Source organism: Podarcis raffonei, chromosome 2 (assembly GCF_027172205.1).
Source record: "Podarcis raffonei isolate rPodRaf1 chromosome 2, rPodRaf1.pri, whole genome shotgun sequence".
NCBI classification, from domain to species: domain Eukaryota; kingdom Metazoa; phylum Chordata; class Lepidosauria; order Squamata; family Lacertidae; genus Podarcis; species Podarcis raffonei.
The window spans coordinates 30404006-30426888 of record NC_070603.1 but is presented as its reverse complement, the minus strand read 5'-3'; the positions used below and the strand labels follow the sequence as shown (position 1 = coordinate 30426888).

Genomic DNA, 22883 nt, shown 5'->3' with positions numbered 1-22883 from the left:
TTTGCATGAAGGTACGATTGTACTGTAACTTCATGCTGGGAGAGAGAGGGGAATGACATGCAATAAATGTTCTTTTGCAGGGAGATCTGACAGTCTACTCTCTACGAAGCAGTACAGAAATAATTGGGAAGGAATTGTTGCTCAAAATGTTGTTCTTCCAGAACTAAAGGTAAATAAAATTAAGTGCATCACTAACAGTACACTGATTTAATTATTGATCAATGGATCATATGTATTCCATTGCTAAGCCATGTAACAGGTATATAATGATATATGCCTATGACTACAGTGAAACACTGAACATGTATTTTACCTGTTTATTCGGAAGCATATCTGAATATGTAGACAAGAAATATTGTGAGTGCTGAGTGTGATATGATTTGGACCTACATATCAAGGGAGACAATAAAATTCAGCCAATGAAGTGCAAATAGGCATAATCTTTCGGAAAAGATTACCATGCATGTTAGCAACATGAGAACCTCATTTTAAAACAATCTAATTTAACGAAAATATGCAAGACAAATGTAAGTGAAACAATATGCCCCTACTATTAGTTGCACATGTAAAATTCCATGGCAATATTGTCCTTGGCATATAAATCCTCTCCTGCCATGCTCCCCTTAAATTTCAAAATAGGGATCAAGGAGCTGTAAAGACCATTCCCCACCCCCAAGATCTAATAATGAGCAGCCACTAACATTAAGTCTCCCCCTCTTTAAATCTGTTCCTCATATGTGTACTTTTAGGGAGAAATATTTCTCCAAATATTGTCATATATACATCCCCCAAGATAGATGCCCCAGTTGTAGTTTTGATTTTCAGGGCTCTTCTGCCCTCTGAGACCAAGCTATGTGTTGGAGAGCATAATCTACTCTCAAGGTGATTTTCATACCTCTTTCATGGCACTCATCCATTGGCTCTGCCATTAATAAATTACTTTAACATGAGCACATGGCTAAGGACTTCAGATACACTTCCAATAACACGTATCTCTGTATTCTTCCTTGCCTTCTTAAATGCCTTTCAAATGGAAGCTAGATTAGTGAATGCTAACACAGTTGCCAAACATAATTGCAGGTTATGGAACTGGGTACTAAATCTCCAACCTAGCCAGTATTCCGTTTACTGGCAAACATATTTTGGTGACTTTTAGAGAGTTGTATTGGTGGAGATTGACAAGGGCTCTCTCAAATCCTTCTGGGGAGAAAGGTCAGAACTTTTCATTGCTCCAGTAGAATCAGAAATGACACCACTTCATCTTAGGACGGAGCTTGCCTGATTGGTTCAAGTAGGTCCTGCTTGTATATTTCTAAATAAATGAAACATAAAATTTCCCGTATTACCTCCTTGGAGAAATCAGGCATTTTTAACAATTGAGCAATACCTTTGTTGGGACCAACCAAAATGTCACAAAAGTTTTGTGTTCTCCACAAAAATGATGAAGGGTTCTGGAGAACTGTTGACATTTTGGTGGGTCTCAAGAAAGGTATTGTTTAACTGTTGATTTTGGAATATATTCATAGTTAATGTTCTTCCAAGTGGACATCTGTAAATTGGAAGTTCTTTCTCCTTCACAAATTCCACTATCACATAAAGAAGACCATTATTATTATAACACCAAGTTTTACTTGTGCTATTCTGTTCTTTTTCATGGTATCCCTGGGAGGGGGTACATTAACAATGTTTCATTTTACTATTTGCTTATTGCATATATATCTCAGGAATGCTCAGTGAACTACCATATTTGTTTACTCAAGAATATTTGTAAAACACAAAACCCTATTTATCAGAATGCCTGACATGGTGGGAGGCTTTTGTTTTCTTTTTAAGAAAGAGGCCACATCTTATATTGACTCGCTTTCTTTTACACCCATGCAGTTTCTGGATAAAACACTTCTGGATGTGAATCAACAGATCAGTGAAGATAAGACAATGGCTTCCAACTTAATAGCAAAAATTATATATGGTGATCCTGCAACCTTCCTGTCTGAACTACCCAGCAACAGCACTGTACACTGTTCCAGGATGTGGAGCTGCAGGAAAAGGATTTCAGTTGAGCACATGGAGCATGTTGTCCAGCAGAAAGATGGCAAGGAAACGGTGCCCATATTGTGGAAGTTCTTGCAAAAGGTGAGCATGTCCAGTTCTTTATCAGTGGCCCTGGCATGGGATATATGAGTCAGAAACCATAGTGCAGGCACTGAAGTGCAGGCTGCTTTTCATAATGAATATGACCTAACTTCATAAATAAAGGGAATAATACAATACACAGTCTTGCATCTTTCTTTCACTTTGATCTTAAGAACAGATGTTCTCCTGTCAACTACTTGTCAAAAGCTGATAAACTTCAAACAATGCAGGTGGTTTGACCTTTTTAAAATCATAGATAATTAATCTGTACTATTATTCTCACTCAAATACTATTTTTACTTGTTCACTTGAAGATTAATCATCATTCTTAGTCTGGAGGCTCCTTAATGAGCACATTCTCCAAAGGTTTAACTAGCTAAATGATACATAAAAATAGGATTCTGGGGAGTTAGGAAAGGACTTGTATGGTACTGCACTATTACCTAATCAAAACTTCTCATAGTTTATTTACAACTAATGAGTAGAAAAAAATAATATGAGGGGGAGAAAGGTTGTCAAATTTTAATACACAGCCCTCAGATAAAAATGAATCCTTTCAAAAATTAATGTGATTTTGATCAATCCCGATTTCACCATTAAAATATAAATCACAATGGGGAAATTGATTAATTTGACAACCCTTGAGCATTCTTTTTGCTCAGTATAAAAGCTTCTATTTCACTTAACACTACTACTAACTAAAGTTTGTGTAAAATGTTCTATATATGTTCTTCAATACTTATTACATTAAGAAAATGTATGGCCTGTTCCATAACATATCTTGGAAATGCCTTTTCAAATTCAGCAAACTTCATACTTATCAAGTGGAAATGTAATCCTATTAAAAAACTGGCAGAAAGTAGAAAAAGTAATTCAATAAGTGTAGAGGAGGTTTAATTCAGGTATCTTCAACCTTTTCAGTCTGACTTGCCTTACTCTGCTTCATTTCTAGGAAGCTGAATTGAAGCTGGTGAAGTTTTTGCCAGAAATTCTGGCCCTGCAGAAAGACTTGGTGAAGAGGTTCCAGAACATTTCTGAGCTGGAATACCAAACAATTAGAGATTTCCTCAACAAGGCTTCACCAGGTGAGACTGCCATGCCATAGATCAAGTTAGCAAAGCATAAATAGCATTAAGACAAGTGATTCACACCAAGTTTTAAACTTACAAAACAGCCCCAATGACAGGAGAGTTTGTTAACTTGTGTACAGTATATCTATCACTCCATACCCATTGCATGCCTAAAGGAGAAAGTCAAATGGATTCCTGGGGGAAACCATCACTTTTCTGATTTTGGACATACTGTGTACAGTCAAAGTACATGATATAGGCATAATGGACACAATAGAAGTACAATTAAGGATGCTGAACTAGATGACCCCCTCCAGCAGGGCTGCTTTTAGATTCTAATTCTTTGTAACAGATCTAACTGCGCTTGAGGCACTCTTAGAAAGAGCTACAGAACTTCACAATCTTGACTTGCAGTTTGTTTCCTTATGCTTTCTGCAGAATTCAAGAATCTTATGAAAAACAGAGTGAATACATTTATGGATGTATGGAACAAGCTGAGATTATCCTTGGAAACCCACGGTAAATTGCCAGTTTACACTGTTAAATTTAATGTACTAAATGCATTATGTTAGACTGGGAAATATGTTGGGGAAATGTGCATAATTTTTATACAGACTTTTGCTTATAAAACTTCAAAAATGTAAATAGAAACAGAGTCCACTGAACTTTTATCCGCTCCTATCACCCAGATGAAGATCTGGTCTTATTTATTCATGGCAGGCCAAACTTTCCCTTTTATTTTTTAACTTTGAAAGAAACTCTTTAGCCTTATCTGTTGAGGTCTAAATAAGCTATTCCTTCAAGTATTCTCTTCCTTTGCAATACTCATTTCCCTTTAACATAGAGATTAATTGGTAGGATGTAACATGATCCATTTGTTCATCCAGAATGCCCAAGACTTGCTTCTGGCTTTCAGAAAGCCAGTCAACAAATGATGATTTTTTAAAAAGCCAGAAATGATCAAAAAGAAAAGGGGAGCATCCACCAGTGGTCTGAGCTTGTTGCTCACTGATGTTTCCTTCCTCTGCTGCAGGTGAAATTAAACTTCCCAAAGGTTATTGTGATACTGACTTAACCCTGGACAGTGAGTTTGAGATCCTTTTGCCTCGCCGACGTGGCCTAGGCCTTTGTTCCACTGCCTTGGCTAGTTATCTCATTGGCCTACACAATGACTTTGTCTATGCCATAGAAGGATATACAACAGATGCCATAAGGTATGCCTGTGTATGCATCTGCTAGAATCCACACTTCTTCTTGCAATGTGACAGATAGCCTTATCTGTTGCTAAATCAGCAGCAGAGCAAGATTTCTCATTCTTGTGCTCTCCCTCACCTTCTAAACAGATACTCTGTTAGCCCTTCTGAAGTGACAGATCTACATGTGATCGCTTACAATGTGGAGAGGGACTTGATCCCATTGATCCTGTCCAACTGCCAATATAGCATGAAGAAAGGAGGGGAGGCCCTCCAGGAATTCGATCTGGAAAAAATTGAGCAGCAACTTGCTAGTAGATTTCTTCAGGGGAAGCCCTTAATCACATTGAAAGTATGTATAAAAGGATCGTGATGCTGCCACATAGCTTTCTTGGTGCCTGTAAGATCCATCTCTCATCCCAGAGAACATTATTGCAAAGCTCTGCTCACTGGCATATTTTCTGCTTTCTTCCCTAACAGGGCATACCAACCCTGGTGTACAGACATGAGCAAAATTATGAGCATCTCTTCAATGATATCAACAGTAAGCTGAGCCAGGTAAGCTTCTGAGATGAGCTTCATGGTAAAGAGATAAGGGAGACGCTGGATTTGAACCTGTGTCTTCCTGATCCTAGTCCAACACTATACTATATTTGCTCTCTGGAGACTGAACGTGAAGTTATGACAGCCTATGCTGCATTTGGCTATATTTTATAATTGTTTCATATCCTGTAGGATTGCCTGCATTGCATGCTCATCTTTTCTTTAAAGCAAAAGGAAGCAGTGATGAATATATTCTGGTGGATTTTTGTTCCCTTGAATTACAGATTTCTCTTCCAAATTCCACAACTGGCATGATCAGTGGGAAGTTGCTATCCTACAGTGACATCTGTGAAGCGCTGTCTGTCACCGAAATAACCTTAGGATTCCTGGCTAAGGCTGGAGGAGACTCAAAGATGACTTTGACTGAATATGTTGAAGATATCCTGCAAATGGGCAGTCAGACAAATGACCACGTGCTGAAGGTGAGTGCAGGGGATCAGGGCCTTAACCTGTCTCTATGGGGTGAGGGTAAACCAGGCTAGAGTAAAATAATAAATATATCACTTGCCCCCAGTTCAAGGAAGGCAGCTACCTTTCTCCCTGACCCATATTCTTCATAATTTATCTTTGCTCCTCAGGTAGGAGTGACTGCAGGCACATGTTCTCAGGTAGCCCTTTGCAGTCCCCTAGAACAGCTTAGTGCAGCCAGTGTTGAGACACATTTAATTAAAAGAGGCTTACAGTATGGCAAGAGTTGGGAATATGCCCAGCCCTTCTTGACATTCTTAGAAGATGCGTGCTGGGGATGGTAATGAGCAATGGTCAACTTTCAGTGCGAGTTCTGCATTCTGTCCCTACTCTTGCACAAGTGATGCAGGAGAGTGCATGGCAAGTGATGAGATTTATTTTTTTGAATTGTTCTTGTTACTTAGTTGATTTTTTTCTCTCATCAAGATTGCTTCAGTTACCTGGTTCTTGCCAGTTTCCCTGCTTATAGTTACGGCGGGTTAGTTGTATTAGTCTGCTACAGTGGAAAAATGCATAAAATCAAGTGCCCTATGACAGCCTAAAGACTAATGTACTGAATTTGTAAATCAGGTGCCACATAACTTGTTTTTGCTCAAGTTCTTATATATGGGTTCTTTTAAGCTTCCCCATCCCAGTTCTAAATTTGTCTTTCATAGCTTTTATAAAACTAGTTCTGACTTGTAACTCTCTTTCAAAAAACAGATGTTTGTGTGTTTCTTTCAGGCACTGAGCCAGTGTCACCTCGAGCACACCATTGCACTGTGGCAGCTCCTTTCGTGCTATAAATCTGAACAGCTGCTTCATCTGAAAAGGGTAGGAAGGACAAAGTCGGGGAAAGTGTGTGATAACTTGATGATTCATTTCTCTGTTTCCCCCTCTGCTCCTAACAGTGCTGTTGTGTCTCTCTTCTTTACCATCTTCCTTTCAGGATCCCTTCGCAGAGGTTGGTGCAGCCTATAAAGATGAGCTCACTGCAGAGAACACAGAACTCTTCAATGCCTTCCTTATGCAGGCTGGGCTGGGGTCCTTCCTCCAAGAGTTGCACGAAATGATCATCCTGAAGCTCAAACATCCCAAAGCTCAGGAAGGGTTCAATCCCAAGTGGAGGTAAGAACCTGTCAAGCCCAATCTTTGCACATTTTCTTCATCACCTGAATGTAGCTCTTTTTGTGCTCGTGAACAGTGTCATGTGCTGCAGAATAGCTGATTATACTTTGTGCTCACTCTCTTTCTCTCTCTATTTCCCAGCCTTAGGGACACACTTATTTCATACCTCGAAAGGAAAGGGAGCAACATATTAGAAGAACTAGAGGATACATTCCCAGAAGAGATCCCGCTCTCCCAGTGTATCGCTGCCTGGAAAGTGGCTGCCACTCTTAAACGAGAACGAAGACTGGGTTAATGCAGCAGCATCAATGGCAGACAGTGCATCCTCTCTTCTTGCCCAACCAACTTTAAAAAAAAAATTACTGAAGAGCAAAGTACTGGATTTTTAGGTCTTGCTTTCCTTGCACTAAGCAAAAAAAACAACAACCAAAAAACACAACAAAACCCCAAAAAACAAAACTAAAGGAGATCCTAACTGAAAGTGTAATTGCACATTATTAGGAATAATTACTGCTTCAGAAGCTGAAGGAAACACCTACCCTCCCTACAACTAACTACAGTGGTACCTCAGGTTAAGTACTTAATTCGTTCCGGAAGTCCGTACTTAATCTGAAACTGTTCTTAACCTGAAGCACCACTTTAGCTAATGGGGCCTCCCGCTGCCACTGCGCCACCGGAACATGATTTCAATTCTCATCCTGAAGCAAAGTTCTTAACCTGAAGCACTATTTCTGGGTTAGCGGAGTCTGTAACCTGAAGCGTATGTAACCTGAAGCGTATGTAACCCGAGGTACCACTGTATACATTTTCCCCATATAAAATGCAAGTTAGTGATTCAATCACATTCAAATGGGTAGAAAAAGCAATTGGATTCAATAGCCAGAACTAGATGTGTAGTGTCACAGGCCGCTGGGTCAGAGGCAATGAACTAATCCTCCTTCTCTCAGGTATTTTACTCTGTGCAATGGTGTTCACACTTTGGCAAGAAATGAATTAGCAACGGCTGAAGTACACCGATGGGTGTGAAGCTGATTTCAGAGACGATGCATCGAACAGTAGTTTTTAATAAGCATTTTATAAAGAAGTACAGGATACATATTTTGGGTAACATGTGAACACATTAGAAGCCCAGCACTGGAAACTATAAGTACACAGTTAAATGAGTGTGAACCTGGCCCTAAGTTATGTCAGTGCTTAGTCAAGGAAATAGTTCAGGTAGCTGCCTTAAAAGCAATTCAGTTAAAAAGCACACACTCAGGTGTGAACTAAGTTGCCTTTAGCCTATCCCCCCCCCTCTTTTGCCCTTATGAAAGAACTTTTATTTCTGTTGGATAAAAACATAGATATTAATTGGTATTTTTGAACATGCATGCAAAAAAAAAGTGTATCTGATTTTCACTGCACTAAATTATGATTGTGTTCAATATGACATTTGAACTGAGTGATTGAGCTGTGAATCTGATGTGAAGACAACAAACCTCACACTTCTTCTACACATCGTTAATGAGTAAGCAATACTCATGGTCTGCTTCAGAGTTGTGCTTACACAATGCATTGGCTAAAGTGATGTCATTAGCAGTGGTGTTCCAATTCATTGTGCTAACAGAGCAGTAGACTTGGAATCCTACTATGGATGAGCCCATGGTCAGTTTTCACCAATGTATAAGAGCTCTATTGCTGCTCACTCCATTTAATAAACCAAATGTTTGCTACAAAAGGCGTCCATTGCATTAACAATGACTTTTATTTATGTGCTATAGTAGGGAAATGCTGGATTATTAAAATTCTGGTTGAGAAAATAATCTTTAAACCAAACTATTTGGATATGGGGGTTGAATTGTTTCAACCATAAATGAGCTCAATTCAATAGGTGCAGGCACCCTTACCCAGTCCTGCAGAAAATTGTTTCTTGATACAGAAGTATGTACACCAGGGGTCAGCAAACTTTTTCAGCAGGGGGGCGGTCCACTGTGCCTTAGACCTTGTGCAGAGCCGACTATATTTTGAAAGAAAGAAAAATGAACGAATTCCTATGCCCCACAAATAACCCAGAGATGCATTTTAAATAAAAGGAGACATTCTACTCATGTAAAAACACGCTGATTCCTGGACTGTCCACGGGCCGGATTTAGAAGGTGATTGGGCGGGATCCGGCCCCCCAGGCCTTAGTTTGCTTACCCATGATGTATACACGTCATTCTTCCTGGAACTGACAGAACCATTCAGCAGACTTCTCTTTTTAAATGATCGCAAGCAAAGGTTTACTGCAAGGTATTCAACAAAGGGGTAGGTGTGCAATGTCCCACATTAAGTGACTGCTTGTTCTCTGTTCAACATTAAAAGGCCAACACATGGACCGTGGTTCCATGAACATGTTTTTTCTTTTTTGGAGGGGGTTGTACATAATGCTTATTGCCATTATGTGGATGGCCTGTGACTTTTTGCACCTTTCTCTATAAACATCCTTCCCCTATGCATGGTCAGAAACACAGATTTTCTTGATTGGTTCATTTGGTTATCATTCTAGAACAAGCTCCTAGAGCTCTTTAGAAAGTTTAATTGCTCCAGAGAAGCCTGTGTGAGGGCAGGTGATCTACAATCTGCCATTTCACAACAGCAGTTTATTAAGACAACTTGAGTGTTACATAAATCCATAGGAGACATAAGCTCCATAGGAGACATAAGCTCCATTCTTCTTAAAATGTCTTTCTCAAGACGAAAAGAAGCCAGACCTCCAGCCACCCTGTGTGTGTGCATAAATGTGCATTTAAAGAGTACTCATTTTAAGTATAACTCTAAAAGTGTAAACATTTCCAAGAAGACTCAACCCACAGTCCTAATGTATTTGAACACTTGCAGAACAAAACATTAATTTTGCTTTCTATTCTGGTAGGCCTGTCTTTGAAAATCATGCCTCCCAGACACACACAGCTCTAGATTTTTCCTAAAACCACAATTTCCCCAGACAATTTGTACTTCTTTTTAAATCAGATTTATTATTCATTCTTGATCACAAGAGTTGTAATTTAAACCTGGCAGCTCGTCTTTTGCCTGTTATTAACAGCAGCACAGTAAAAAAATAATAATGCTCATGCCATCTCTTGCATACAATAAATAAATTAGGGTAGCCCGGTTGCAACCTGAAGATTCCTGGTTGCAAACAGAGCAAAAGCACTTACAGATGCACCTTAAAAAACATGACTGCCCAGCTTATGCCGAATAACGATTTTCCTCAACAGGTTCACAGGGGGGTTCTGGGTTAGAACCCCACATTGGGTGAAAGATTCCTGCATTGCTGGGGGGTTGGACTAGATGAGCCTCGTGGTCCCTTTCAATTCTGGTGGCTGGTGGTGCAACTCAGGTCTGACATCTAGCCTGAACCCTCCTAAGAAAGTCAAAGGTTCAGGTTGCATAACTAGTTACTCTCCTAATTAAGAACCAAAGGCCTGACCATATTTTTGTCCGGCACCAAGAAACAGGTTAAGGATGGCTGCAGAAAAAAAAAGATAACGATGTTTTGACTCGATGCCTCTGCATACAGGATCTTGGGAATCGTGTTGCGAGAGGAGGCTTCCCACGTGCAGCTGTGAAAACAAGGTGCTGGACCACAAGGGCCTTCGGCCTGAATCCGGCAGACCCCTTCCTTACGTGCTTCCGCAGCTCTGGGCTGCGTCAAAAGGTGTTTGCCGATGGATGGGGATATTTGGAGGTGACCCGTTGTCCCTTCCCCCGTTCTGCCCGTTTGGAACGAAGCCAAGCCCTGCCCTTGGATGTCTCGCGGCCATCGGGAATTCCCCGTTTCCGGCTACAGCCGGGAGGGAGGGACGGACGGAGCGGCGAGGCTGAGCGGTGGTGGGTGGGGTGGCGCTCGGAAACGAAACTATGCGCATCCTCCAATAAGAAGAAGCCGAGCGGCGAGGGGGAAAGCGAAACTTTGCCGGCTTGCCTTGCCTTGCTCAGCTGCTGGTGCGTCAGAGAGGAGCGGGCTTCGCAGGAGCGGGGAAGCCTCCTTTCTGCTGAGCTGCGGGGTAGCCATTGCGGAGTTAAGCCGAGGTGAGTAACACGAAGGTGGCAGGTGTCGCCTAGGGAAGCAACCTGGCCGGCTTCGCGGCGTGACCCGTTAAAACCTTTTGCAGGCACCTAGGATAGAAATCTCTGCTCGCTTCCAAGCGGGGAAGGGGGGATGGCTTTTGCTGTCGCTTCTGCTAAACTTCTTGCAAGCTCGGGGGGGGGGGCTGGGACACGTTTTTGTGTTCTTTTGCCCGTTTGCTTTTTTCTCCGGCCGTGGGTGGCGGCGGCACCTGCGTGGATATTAAACGGAGTGGAACTGCAAAGGGGGAGTGGGGCACGGTTTGTTACATCGCTCATATATAGGACAGTTTGCAAAGTTGGGCGAGGAGGGTCGGGTAGCTTTCCTGGGTCTCCGCTATTGCCCTCGCTATTGAGGTGTGCTGTTGGTTTTACTGCGGTGGGAAGACGAAGAGGTCCCCACCTTTGCCCTGATGATATTGCGAATTTAAGCAAAGCGGCAGACCCTCCAAAGTCCGCTTCGTTGCTTTTGGGCTGCGGGGTCATGCGCCCCTCGTCGACTTTCTGTTTCACTTCCGTGAGCAGACGCTGGGCCTTTTGAACTTTCCTTTTTTTATTTTTAAAGAAGTAATGTTTATGGCATGCTCATGCCGGAGACAATCTCCTGGATCTGGGAAGGATTCAATGGCTGGAATAGCCGAGTCAACTTCTTGATAATGGCCTAAGTATGGGCCGTAAAGGTAAGAAAGGAAGTGGGGCAAATAGGTGGGCCCCCTTCCTCAGCTGGCTGTGGTACCTAAGCGAAAGCCCTAGGTTTGGTTTTTTTTGAAAGAGTGAAATTTGTTCCAATTTGTGTGGTAAAAATAGTAATTTGCTGGAAACCAGCGAATAATATGTTGCAAACATATAAAGAAGGTAATCTCAATGAATTATGGGGTTTGTAGTGCAGCACCAGCTGCATCTACCAGTTGTAGGTGAGGTGGAGAGACAGAGACTGATCACCCGTTATATTTGCATAGTGGCTGCTGATTGGGCCATTGCACTATCTGGCCCCGGGCCTGGAGTCCAGGGGTTGTGTGTGCTGAAGCGAAAGCTTTTGTCTCTCTCTCTCTCTCTCTCTCTCTCTCTCTCTCTCTCACACACACACACACACACACACACACACTACAGTATTAGATATGGGGAAGAGCTGAGGCAAAATTTACAGACCTTCTGCACTCTTCTCTTTCCTATTTCAGTTAGTAGTGTCCAAGCTATTTCAACATGTATGTTCCCAAGATGCTATTTTGACACCAATATTCTAGTTTTAAAATGGCAGCCGTCTCCACATGAACACCCCAAGTGCCTAGTGTGGGGATGGGCCTTGTGCCTTGCCACCCTTCAGTGGGTTTTCCTGACACGTTTCCCAATCCTTTAACAGTTGCATGTCATAGGCAGAAGTTAAGTGGGTGTAAGTGCCGCTTTGTCTCTTTGCTGCGGAAGGACGGCTTCTGCCAGGAGATTTTGAGGTGTGATCTTTTTGGGAAGCCATATAAATAAATAAATACCAGAGGTGTTGTGAGGTGACAAGATCTTCCTGTCCTCAGCACCTTGTCTCAAGTGGAGGAGTCTGAGGAATGGAGCCAACTTTGTCTTTTCCCATCGCCAGTGTAGGTGGAATCGTGAGGCAGCAATTTGTGTTTGGCCTCCTCAGAATAAATACATACATATACACACATATGTTCCTTTGCTGTTAAGCCAAACTGCTATAACCTTAAAGCACTTAAGTAGCTGTGCAAATAAGTTGCATTGTATTTAGCAAAATATCAGGCAGTGAAAGAGCAAACCGATGGGAGATTACACTTGAATTGGGCCTTGCTGATTCAATGAGACCATTGTGGGTTGTTAGTTCAATACAAAAGCACTCTCCTGGTCAGTGATAAATTGTGGATAATGGAGTACAGTACTGACATAAAGTTTAGCAGTAATGCAGTATAAGCTTTGAAATCTTCATAACTGCATTGTGTTATCTCACAATGTTTATGAGGTGGACAGGAGAAATGGTTCTTAGTCTTTAAAGGGTGAATGGCATTTCTTGTGTGATTGAAGACAGGCTGCAGTTTCTCTTTGGTTAGTTACTTATAGGTGAAGGGGAAATTGTCTTTGTGTATGTTCAAAGAAACCTTTTTCTTACCCAGTTTCTAAATGTAAATACTGTAATTATGACCAGAGATAGGTTGGGGGTGATGCTAAATGGGCACACTAAAAAGAACAGGGATGGGCCTACAAGAAGAATACAGTAGTACCTGCAAGAGAGACTTTAAATCACTACTCCTGCTAATCGGTTTTGAGGAAGAGACAGCATGGGTGAGAAGACCACTTACTACTAGCTTTGATTAGTTGCACACTTTGTAGTATTAAAGTATAGGTAAACTGAAGGCAGAAACTGAGCAAGAGATGTGGTAAATGCCCATCACCACTACTTAAAGCAATATACATATACCATACTGCACAGCCACTGCCAAAATAAATGTTTAGCTCAAAATACTGACATGCTTGGACACCAAACTACCTGAAGGAGAATCTCCACCCCATCATTCAGCCCAGACACTAGGGTGGATTTGCTTTAAATCAAATCAATTTAAATCACTAGTCAGTAAGACTTTATTTTATTTTATTTTATTTTTAAAGAAAGACTCGTTCTTGCTGGTATAATCTTAATATTTACAAACAAAGGAAGTTTTCATTTTTGGAATAATAAATTTTCAGAGTAGTTTTTACAGTTATATCAAAAATTACTGATTTGGTTATACTATTAGAAATACATAGACAGATACTTATGAAATTATTGTGAGGTTTAATAAGTTAACTGTTTATATTTGGACAACTTTTCTTCTGTACTTTATTGGAAAGAGAAAAATTATCATTTTCTTAACAACAATTTAAACAATTTATTTAACTAAATCAATAACATTATAGCATATGTATCCATGTTTGTTAACTGTTGTGGTTAAACGTTGTTTTTTTCCAAAAAACTTAGACTGAGCTTTAGCACACATGAAAAACTTAAAACAAATCCTTATTTCCCCATGAATAGCCTTTGGACTATAATGTAAATTAAATAGAAAACTATCTTTAGAAAGATTTTTCCTCCAAAAGCATTTTATTTTAAAAATCCAATTTAAATTTTAAAAATCCGATTTTTTAAATAAAAAAAATCTTTAATTTTTATCCATCCTGCCGGACACTGAGATCCAGCTCCGAGGGCCTTCTGGCAGTTCCCTCACTGCAAGAAGTGAAGTTACAGGGAACCAGGCAGAGGGCCTTCTCGGTAGTGGCACCTGCCCTATGGAACACCCTCCTATCAGGTGCCAAGGAAATAAACAACTATCTGACTTTTAGAAGACATCTGAAGGCAGCCCTGTTTAGGGAAGTTTTTTATGTTTTAAGGTTTATTGTGTTTTTAATATTCTGTTGGGAACCGCACAGAGTGGATAAGGAGGCCCGGCCTGATGAGTGTGGTATAAGTAATAAATTATTTTTATTATTATTTATTAGAACATCTTGCGACAGGTTTGATGCATTATGACTTAAGTTTATGTCTGTTCTTGGTTAGTTTTATTAGAATTCATTAGGGTTCATGAGGCAAAATACTTTGTATTAAAAGTTGTATTGTTACTGTTATATTTACAATGAACTTTTCAGCTAAGTTCATTTAAGCCAAAGCAGCTTAAAACTATTAAAATTCACTACAAAGATACAAGTTATAACTTTGATTACGTTTTGAAGTCTGATGTTAATTTTAGAATTATTGTAATTGAAACCTATCTGTATGCATTTTTGTGTGTGTGTTTGAAGTGGGTTCCTGTGTTTATAACATACTGTTAAAATACAGAACTAGTGAACTTATCCGGATCTGATGAATCATTAAGCAGATCTACATTTATTAATTCTCTATGAATATATGAAATGTTACTCCAGTTAGTTTCGTTTCACTGAGTGAAACAATATGCAAGCAAATTGTATGACTAATGTCATCTCACCCCATTTGTCTTACGTTTTCTTGCTTTCCAACAGGCTGGGGAAAAAACTTCACCCTGGATCAGCAATTGCATGAAAAGGGCTTTAAATGCCCTGAATGTGGCAGTGCTCAGCCTGCATCTCACAAATTCTGCAGTGACTGTGGAAAGAAGTTAGCTGAGGCTTCTTCTACCCACACACAAAGTAAGTGATTTACAGCCTTAACCAAGAATCACAAAATGGTGTACAACTACTTTCCAAGATGAATTAGGGACACAATGAAAATACATAAAAGACATTGAAAGTTCTAGAATCATTGGTGTCTGTCTGGTTTATTGCCCCCCTTGCCTATGAATGTTCCGGACATTGCAGAGTTGTTGCTGGCTAGTCAATGTCCTTACCTCTCCTTGCTTTTTTGTGTTTCTGACACGGGTGGCGCTGTGGGTTAAACCACAGAGCCTAGGGCTTGCCGATCAGAAGGTTGGTGGTTCGAATCCCCGCGACGGGGTGAGCTCCCGTTGTTTGGTCCCTGCTCCTGCCAACCTAGCAGTTTGAAAGCATGCCAAAGTGCAAGTAGATAAATAGGTACCGCTCTGGTGGGAAGGTAAACGGCGTTTCCATGCGCTGCTCTGGTTCACCAGAAGCGGCTTAGTCATGCTGGCCACATGACCCGGAAGCTGTACGCCAGCTCCCTCAGCCAATAAAGCGAGATGAGCGCTGCAACCCCAGAGTCGGCCACGACTGGACCTAATGGTCAGGGGTCCATTTACCTTTAACTCTGTATTGGAGAGTAAGTGTAAAATTCAACTGGTAGTACAGTGGTACCTCAGTTTAAGAACAGTCCTGTTTAAGAACGATTCAGTTTATGAACTCTGCAAAACCGGAAATAGTGTCCTGGTTTGCGAACTTTACCTCAGTCTAAGAACGGAATCCGAACGATGGAAGGGCACTGGCGGCAGGAGGTCTCATTAGGAAAAGCGTGCCTCGGTTTAAGAATGGACTTCCGGAACAGATTAAGTTCCGGAATTTAATCAATAGTAATTTAATCAATAGTAATTTAATCAATAGTAGCATGAGATGTATGTTCCAGTTTGTGCATATGTTATTTCTGTCTGTCTCTCTCCACTCTTTTATCCCATACCATGTTTTCATTCACTTTTGGAGTATTAGTTGTAGAAGCTAAATGCACTGTTTTAAAAACCACTAAACTCATGCCCCAAACCTTAACTGGGTAAATGTGTTGGGGTATGTGTGTGTGGAAGTCCAAAGAAGTGATTAAATTTCTCCAGCAGCAAGACATGGGCTTAGAAGTATTTTACTGATTATATTGCCTCCATTCATAGTTCAAGACATTATACATTTCACACATATGACAAGACAAGTTTTCCAAGCTTCTAAACACTAGCAGCTCCAACTTACTCAAATTTTACAGAAAGCGATTGTCCAAACACCTGACTCTTGCAACTTCCCACAGTTCTCTGTTCTCTGAACTGCTCTCTTCTCTTCCTCAGGAATGTGGATGTGGGAGAATATCTCATATGCAACAGTACGTGATAAGTCACCCAGCAACTAGATAAGAAAAGCACAAGCCCCTTGCCACTGCACTTTGGAAAAAATAAATGAATGTCCAGCTTTCCCCCCTCCAGCTTTTTGTCCTTCACTTGCCCATTTTCTGCACACTCCTAACACTTCCCTTACCTCATGATTCCTATTACACATCTACTTTCCCTTATGCTATAAAGTGAGGAACGCTACAGCACTCTGTGATCTATGCAAACATAGATCAAAAAATGCCTCTCTGTCCCTTATCTGAGAGATACTATCTTAAGAATATAATGGTGCTAATATAATGGCTGCTCTTCCTTCTCACCATGCCATCTGCAGTGGGGGGAAAATGTTTGACAAGCATAATTATGGCCCAAACATGCTAGAATAACACCACTGGGGGAAGACAGCTGTTAGAAGGCTTGTTATGTGACCTATTTATTTATTTATTTAAACATTCTGTCTTTCTTAGACAAAATGCCAAACGCGGCTTACATAAAAAATAAAATAGGCACAGCCAAATGGGTTGGTGGACATTAGTCATACAGCTTGTATATGTGCTGTTAACACTCTGTGTGAAAAGAAACTGAAACATTAGGATATATACAGCAACAGATTTAAAAAAACATTGCAGAGCAAAAAGGCAATGGTGCAATAGCCACAGAGAAAGTGTAACTTACTTTGTTGTTGTACATTAATTAAAAGGATTACTTTCTGCAGTATGATGAATGGGATGCGCTAATAAAATGAAATGTGAATTGTAGAGACAGTATCTGAGATGTGTTGTTGCATCAGAAAGGCAAGCATATGCTCTTCAATTTCTTCATTGAAAGGGAGATGTAACCTGGGGTTCATGCCTGGGGATTTAATAATTAAATAATGCTCTTTGTGGGCCTGACAAAAAAAATTACAGACTTCTGTGTCTAAAAATGTTGGTTCCTGTTCACCACTGAGACCCGCAGCCCTGCCTCTGTACTAATGTCAGACTTCTCCATAGATAACTTTCTGCAATTCTTCTGTTTCAGTTGCAGAAAACAGAGATGCAAAACTGACTTCAGTGCTGGAGATGGAGCCTGGGGGCGAACTGAGAGTGGAAAGCTCCCCTTCCTTGGGATCTTCCGCTGATAAGCAGCCACTAACTGGGGAAGCACAAGGGGAGCCAGAAAAATCTTTATCTGAGAGCCCTGGGAGTCAAGCCTCTCTCACACAGAAAAAAGTGAGTACATTTGAGAACAGGTTGGGCATAGTGCAGAGATTTCAGAAATACAAACTTTCGCTTCCTGCTGTCTGCTATGGTGGAGCTGTTAAGTGTGCTTTGCTGATGCTTCTTGAAATGGCCACTTGGTTTAAAGTTGCTGCATTGATAGGCAAGCAGTTACATTTTGCTTACAAATGCTAAGCTCTCTGAAAGCAAGGCTATTTTTCAACAGGCAGTAAAAGTTGAGAACGATGTTGACTGGAATGAGTTGAATGAGGATGATAACCCTCCTTCCAGAAAAAGGAAAAAGGAGAAACCAGACCTATATGAGGGCAGCAGCCCATGCTCAAGCCTGCAGCAGGTAGTTTTTCCTATGTGCAGTGAGTAATTAAGTGAATTGGTCTGAAGTATCAGTTGCCAGTCAAGTGTCTGCTGTGATTTGCTGATTGGAAAAATGCATTTTTGTCAGAATCCTTGACTAGTTCTTGCAAATAGAAAACCCTGCCCAAAATCCTGGAGAGCTACTGCCACTGCACTGAGCTGGATGGACCAATGGCCTGATTCAATCTAAGGCAGCTTCCTATGAAAGCTAGGTTTTCTCACCCATGGAAAATGGCAGCCATGGGTGCATTATGTTCCATTTTCAGATTCAGGTCCAGTTTCAAGGGACGCTCCACAAAGAGCATATTACAGTAATCCAGTCTTGAGTTCAGCAATGCATGAGTCATAGCAGAAAGTTATTTCTGTCCAGGAAAGTGCATAATTGCATACCAACCAGTTGATAGGAGGTGCTCCTTGCCATGGATTGAAGGACAAGTAATTAGTAGTACAGTGGTACCTCGGGTAACATACGCTTCGGGTTACATACGCTTCAGGTTACATACGCTTCAGGTTACAGACTCCGCTAACCCAGAAGGTTAAGAACTTTGCTTCAGGATGAGAACAGAAACTGTGCTCCAGCGGCAGAACAGAAACTGTGCTCCAGCGGCACAGCGGCAGCAGGAGGCCCCATTAGCTAAAGTGGGGCTTCAGATTAAGAACAGTTTCAGGTTAAGTACTGACCTCCGGAACGAATTAAGTACTTAACCTGAGGTACCACTGTACAGTCGTACCTCCGCTCCAGAATGCCTTGGGAGTTGAACGTTCCGGCTCCCGAATGATCGAAAACCAGAAGTGAGTGTTCTGGTTTTTGAACGCTTTTTTGGAAGCCCAAACGTCCGACACAGCTTCCGCTATTGTTTCTGGCATGCCTCCGCATTCGGAAACCAATCAGAAACCGCACCTTGGTTTCCGAACATTTTGGAAGTTGAACGGATTTCCAGAACGGATTATGTTTGACTTCCAAAGTACCACTGTAATAATAACGGATGTGCCTAGGTCTTTTCCAGTTCTGATTTTGATAGCTAAGAGTGGAGGCATATGCTGGGAAGGTTAATATTGAGGATGTAGGGTGAATGATCTATTCTTGCTTTATCTCTGAACCTTTAAAAGTAGGGTTTCTCCATTTTAAGAGGTGGATGTTATTGTTGTTTTTTGTTCTCCATCATGCAGAAGAAGAAAAAGAAGAAGAAAAAGAAAAGGCGTCCCTCAGATGCTGAAGTTCAGGACTCCTCGATGACATCCTTGACAAGCTGTTTTAGTTCAGCAGCACCAAGTCTTGATCACTTTAGCCCTGAAGTGACAGATGCAAAAAACCAACCAAAGGAAAGTCAAGGCCCAGAAGATGAATTGACCAAATCAGACAAGGAGTCAGCTGGTGACAGTGGAGGTCAGATTAAAAGTAGCCCCTTAGACATAAATCAGAGTCTAGCAGTTGGTGATATTGATACCAAGAGTCAGGATAGTAATAATGGTGCAGCAGACCAGCATGTTGGTGCTGCAGTTGCAGAAGAGAAGATGGAGGAGGAAAGCTCTGAAAAGAATGATGTAATTGGTGAACAGACAGGTTCTAGTAAAGAACAAAGTAAGACAAGCTCTACTGCAACTGATCTGTCTCAGGGAAATATATCAGATACTCAGACTTTGGTGGCCACACAACCTAATTCTGATGGAGATGCAGAGAACGTATCTTTGGACCCTCGCTGTACTGGTAAATCTTCCGAAAATAAAGTTGCAAAATCAAGTACAGAAGATCAAAATCAGGAAATTAAGACAACTTCGTCTGAATCGGAAGTGAGCCCGGGTCGTAAGAAAAAAGTTGAAGAGACCAAGCAACAGACAAGTGCTTCGGTTTCAAAGGTATGTTGCCTGATTCCTATTCCTTGTTGTGTGGGCATATGTCTGCTTCCATTGCCTTCTTGGGTGTTGTCCTGAATAGGAGAGTCCAAGCTGCATGTCATCCATTTGCTTATTAATGAAAGTAGAAATTACATCTCTAGATGACCTCCCCATGTCGTTTCATGCAGTTGTTGAACAGAGTAGAAGGCAGTATCGAGTCCTGCAGGCGGTAATGGACTTTGTGGTGGGCTGACGCCACTTACCTGATCTCCTGACAGCTGTGCCGCTGCTGCTTACTGGGGAAAGAAGGGCGAGGCAGCATGGAGGTTGGCATGGAGCAAATCCACCAACACAGCCAGTCCTAGCACCATCTTCTGGAATCTACAATCCAGGATGGACTAGAACCACTGCAGAACTGTTACCTGTTAATTTCATCCTAGAATGGTACTCTCAAAAGGTGCTGTGCTTGGTATCAAAAGCTGCCGAGAAATTCAAATAGTACTAACAGACCGAATCAGCTCCAGGTTTCAGGGGGCCCCAGGCAAAATAATCCTGCCCCTGCTGAATTTATCAGGCATGGGGCAAGAAGCAGCAGTGAGAGGAATACAGTGAACAAATCATCCTTGTCATCCTTCCCCAATGTCCCTGGTGTTAAAAGATGGGTTAGTCCCTTGTTTGCTAAAGCTTCTTCAGGTGCCAGGATTGAGCTTTTGTTTTTAAAAGGGGTTCATTTATCCTAATGGAGACAAGCTCCCTGCTCTGGACTGGATGGTTCCCTTTCAGAATCTTTCCTTTGTTGCCCAGGGCTGTAAGATTCACTGAGGGATTGAAAAGGAAGCTGTCCTTTTCTGTCCTCCCAATTCCCCTGATTTTATGTTGCATAAGTGCATTGGGGAGGGGCTTAAGGGATCACATGCTAGCTTGTCTGATCTAGTTGCATAGCGCACTGGGCCACAGTGGAGGAAAATACTTAGAGGGAGCCCATCCAACCTGACCCAGTGAAGAGCCAGGTGTTACCACCAGGATTCACCAGAGGCTGCTGAAAGAAGAGATTCATTTACGTGAAAACAAAATACTGGGGGGAGATTGTTGGGATACTGCCAGGGAGATAAGAGTCCATTTGAGCCCCCAAGCTCGGTGCCGGACGTCAAAGACTTCTTCCGTAGTCAGGCAATATCAGCAATTCAGCGACACTAAGCCTCAGGCTTAGTGCACACTATATCAGCAGAATTCACACAGCAGGAAGTTGCACAAGCAGAGAGCAGAACATGCATATTTACAGTTTATTAGGCATTGGTCAGAACAAAGAAATCATGACCGTCTCCTCCGACTGCTCAGGCAAAACAGGCAAAAACGAAACGAACTTACAACATAAACATCCTGTGAGACAGGAACTTACGCAGGCTGTTATGCAAACATCCTGCTCCCTTTTAAGGTGGAACGGAAATATCCTAACATCCTCCCCCTTTCCGTGTAACCTGTAGTACCTGTGGTTCAACCCAATTGCAACCTTTGTGCGTAAACCTTCAGTTGTTCTCTGTTAACAACCTTAGACAACAGATCAGCAGGAATTTCATTTCCTGGCATGTAGGACACCTGAATGAGTCCTTTCTGAATACACTCTCTTGCACGATGTAGTTTAATCTGCAAGTACTTGGTCCTTTGCTTGCAACTCTCCGAGTTCAGCAAAGCCAAACAAGATCTATTGTCTTGATACACTTGTATAGGACATTTCACAGAAACCCCAATGTCCTTAAACAGTTGCATCAACCATTCACAATCCATGAGTGAAAATGACAGAGCATTGAGTTCTGCTTCACAGGAACTTAGGCTAACTGTCGTCTGCTTTTTGCACAACCAGTCAAACAGGCAGTGGTTGTACATGTAGCATACTCCAGAAGTGCTTGTACCATCCGTGGTGTCACTTCCAAAACTTGCATCTGCAAAGATTTCAAGACCTCCTGTCTTCTGACTGGTGAACCTCAGCCTGTAGTGCATAGTCCCTTTCAAATACCGGGCTATGCGCTTCAGAGCTTTCCAATCCTGAACAGTAGGATTGTTAGCATGTCTGCTAAGCAGGTTAGTGCTTACAGCAATGTCAGGTCTCGAACATCTAGCAATGAAATTCAACTTGCCTAGAATGCATCTGTACAGCGTTGTGTCAGAAAACGCTTCAGCAGTACTATCTACCTGGTAACTTGTCACCATCGGTGTGTCTGCTGGGTTTGCATCAACCAAATTCAACCTGGTTAATACATCAGCAATTTTCTGTGTTTGGTGTACCAGAAAATTACCTGCTTGGTCCCTCTCCACCTGCAGAGAAAGATAGTTGGATACCTCACCAAGATCCTTCATGTCAAAGTGCTCTTTCAGCTGAGCTAGGGTGCTTTGGTAGAAAGCCTGATTCTTCCAAAACATCAGAAGATCATCAACAAAACATAAACAATACAGTTTGTTTTGCCCCTCCTCCTTGACAAACACACATGGATCAGCTTTGCCCTGGTGAAAACCTAGAGAAAGCAACGTTTCAGTGAGTTTTGTGTTCCAACACCTGGCACTCTGCTTGAGACCATATAAGGATTTCCGCAGTTTACAGACCATTCCCTTCTGTATCTGCATTCCATCAGGTGGAAGCATGTACAGCTCCTCCCCCAAAATCCCGTACAAAAAAGCTGTATTTATGTCATGATGGGAAACATGCAGTTTCTCCTCCGCAGCGATCTTGAGCATCAGTCGAATGCTCTCATATTTGACCGTGGGTGAGTAGGTCTCGTGGTAATCCTGCCCTGGTACCTGTGAAAAACCTCTGGCAACCAATCTGGCTTTGTGTCTGACAACCTTGCCATTCTGGTCTGTCTTGGCCTTGAAGACCCATTTGCTGCCAACCAGTCTCATCCCTGGGACTACCGGTACCAGTTCCCAAGTCTGGTTCCTGTTTAAGGAATCAACTTCAGCCTTCATGGCATTAAGCCAAGGCTCAGCATCTTTAGAGGTTAACTCCTGAACCTCTTTGAAGCTAGAAGGTTCCCACACCTTCTCTGAGCTACTAAGAACAGCAGTTGCCATCTTAGCAAACTCATCAGCAAATCTCTTGGGAGGTTTGCCTTTGGTCGCCCTTTCAGACCTGCGAACCAGACGCAAGTCTTCTGGACTCATCTCTTCTTTCTTAGGAGAAAAGTGACCAATGGTGAACAGTGGTTCTTCCAGTTCATTGTCAGACTCATCAGATGGTCTGACTGAGGCCTTTGCACTCTTGTAGTCTGCTGTGTCATCACTGTCACTGACAGCAGCAGCAGCGCCGCCCACTGAACTGGAATCCGA

At 41.9% G+C, this 22883-nt stretch overlaps 2 protein-coding genes and 1 long non-coding RNA gene across 7 annotated transcripts in view; 2 read left to right on the top strand and 1 right to left on the bottom strand.

Moving 5' to 3' along the window:
* Positions 1–8291, top strand: part of LOC128407318 (E3 ubiquitin-protein ligase RNF213-like) — a 65035-nt gene extending 56744 nt beyond the window's left edge. For 2 of the 4 annotated variants that reach the window (XM_053375528.1, XM_053375529.1), the window contains 11 exons: positions 81–169; positions 1882–2133; positions 3086–3218; positions 3642–3722; positions 4237–4417; positions 4547–4748; positions 4877–4954; positions 5224–5421; positions 6191–6280; positions 6396–6574; positions 6716–8291. In XM_053375528.1, coding sequence (XP_053231503.1) covers positions 81–169; positions 1882–2133; positions 3086–3218; positions 3642–3722; positions 4237–4417; positions 4547–4748; positions 4877–4954; positions 5224–5421; positions 6191–6280; positions 6396–6574; positions 6716–6869 — 1637 coding nt within the window. In that variant the 3' untranslated portion in view covers positions 6870–8291. Of the gene's footprint in view, positions 1–80; positions 170–1881; positions 2134–3085; positions 3219–3641; positions 3723–4236; positions 4418–4546; positions 4749–4876; positions 4955–5223; positions 5422–6190; positions 6281–6395; positions 6575–6715 lie in introns of those variants that run through there. The other 2 variants (XM_053375530.1, XM_053375531.1) reach the window with 2 other exon arrangements.
* On the bottom strand, positions 6927–10478 carry LOC128407330 (uncharacterized). Of its 2 annotated transcripts, none has more exons than XR_008328770.1 (2): positions 10223–10478; positions 6927–8570 (listed from the first exon to the last, which is right to left on the bottom strand). It is a non-coding gene; the product is annotated as an uncharacterized LOC128407330 (long non-coding RNA). The 2 variants fall into 2 exon arrangements; XR_008328769.1 differs by lacking the exon at positions 10223–10478 and adding an exon at positions 9754–10097.
* The window catches only part of LOC128407329 (E3 ubiquitin-protein ligase RNF213-like), a 98028-nt gene continuing 85489 nt past the window's right edge, over positions 10345–22883 (top strand). The window contains exons 1-5 of the mRNA XM_053375552.1: positions 10345–10627; positions 14660–14806; positions 17173–17363; positions 17578–17706; positions 18897–19583. Coding sequence (XP_053231527.1) covers positions 10345–10627; positions 14660–14806; positions 17173–17363; positions 17578–17706; positions 18897–19583 — 1437 coding nt within the window. The remainder of the gene's footprint in view (positions 10628–14659; positions 14807–17172; positions 17364–17577; positions 17707–18896; positions 19584–22883) is intronic.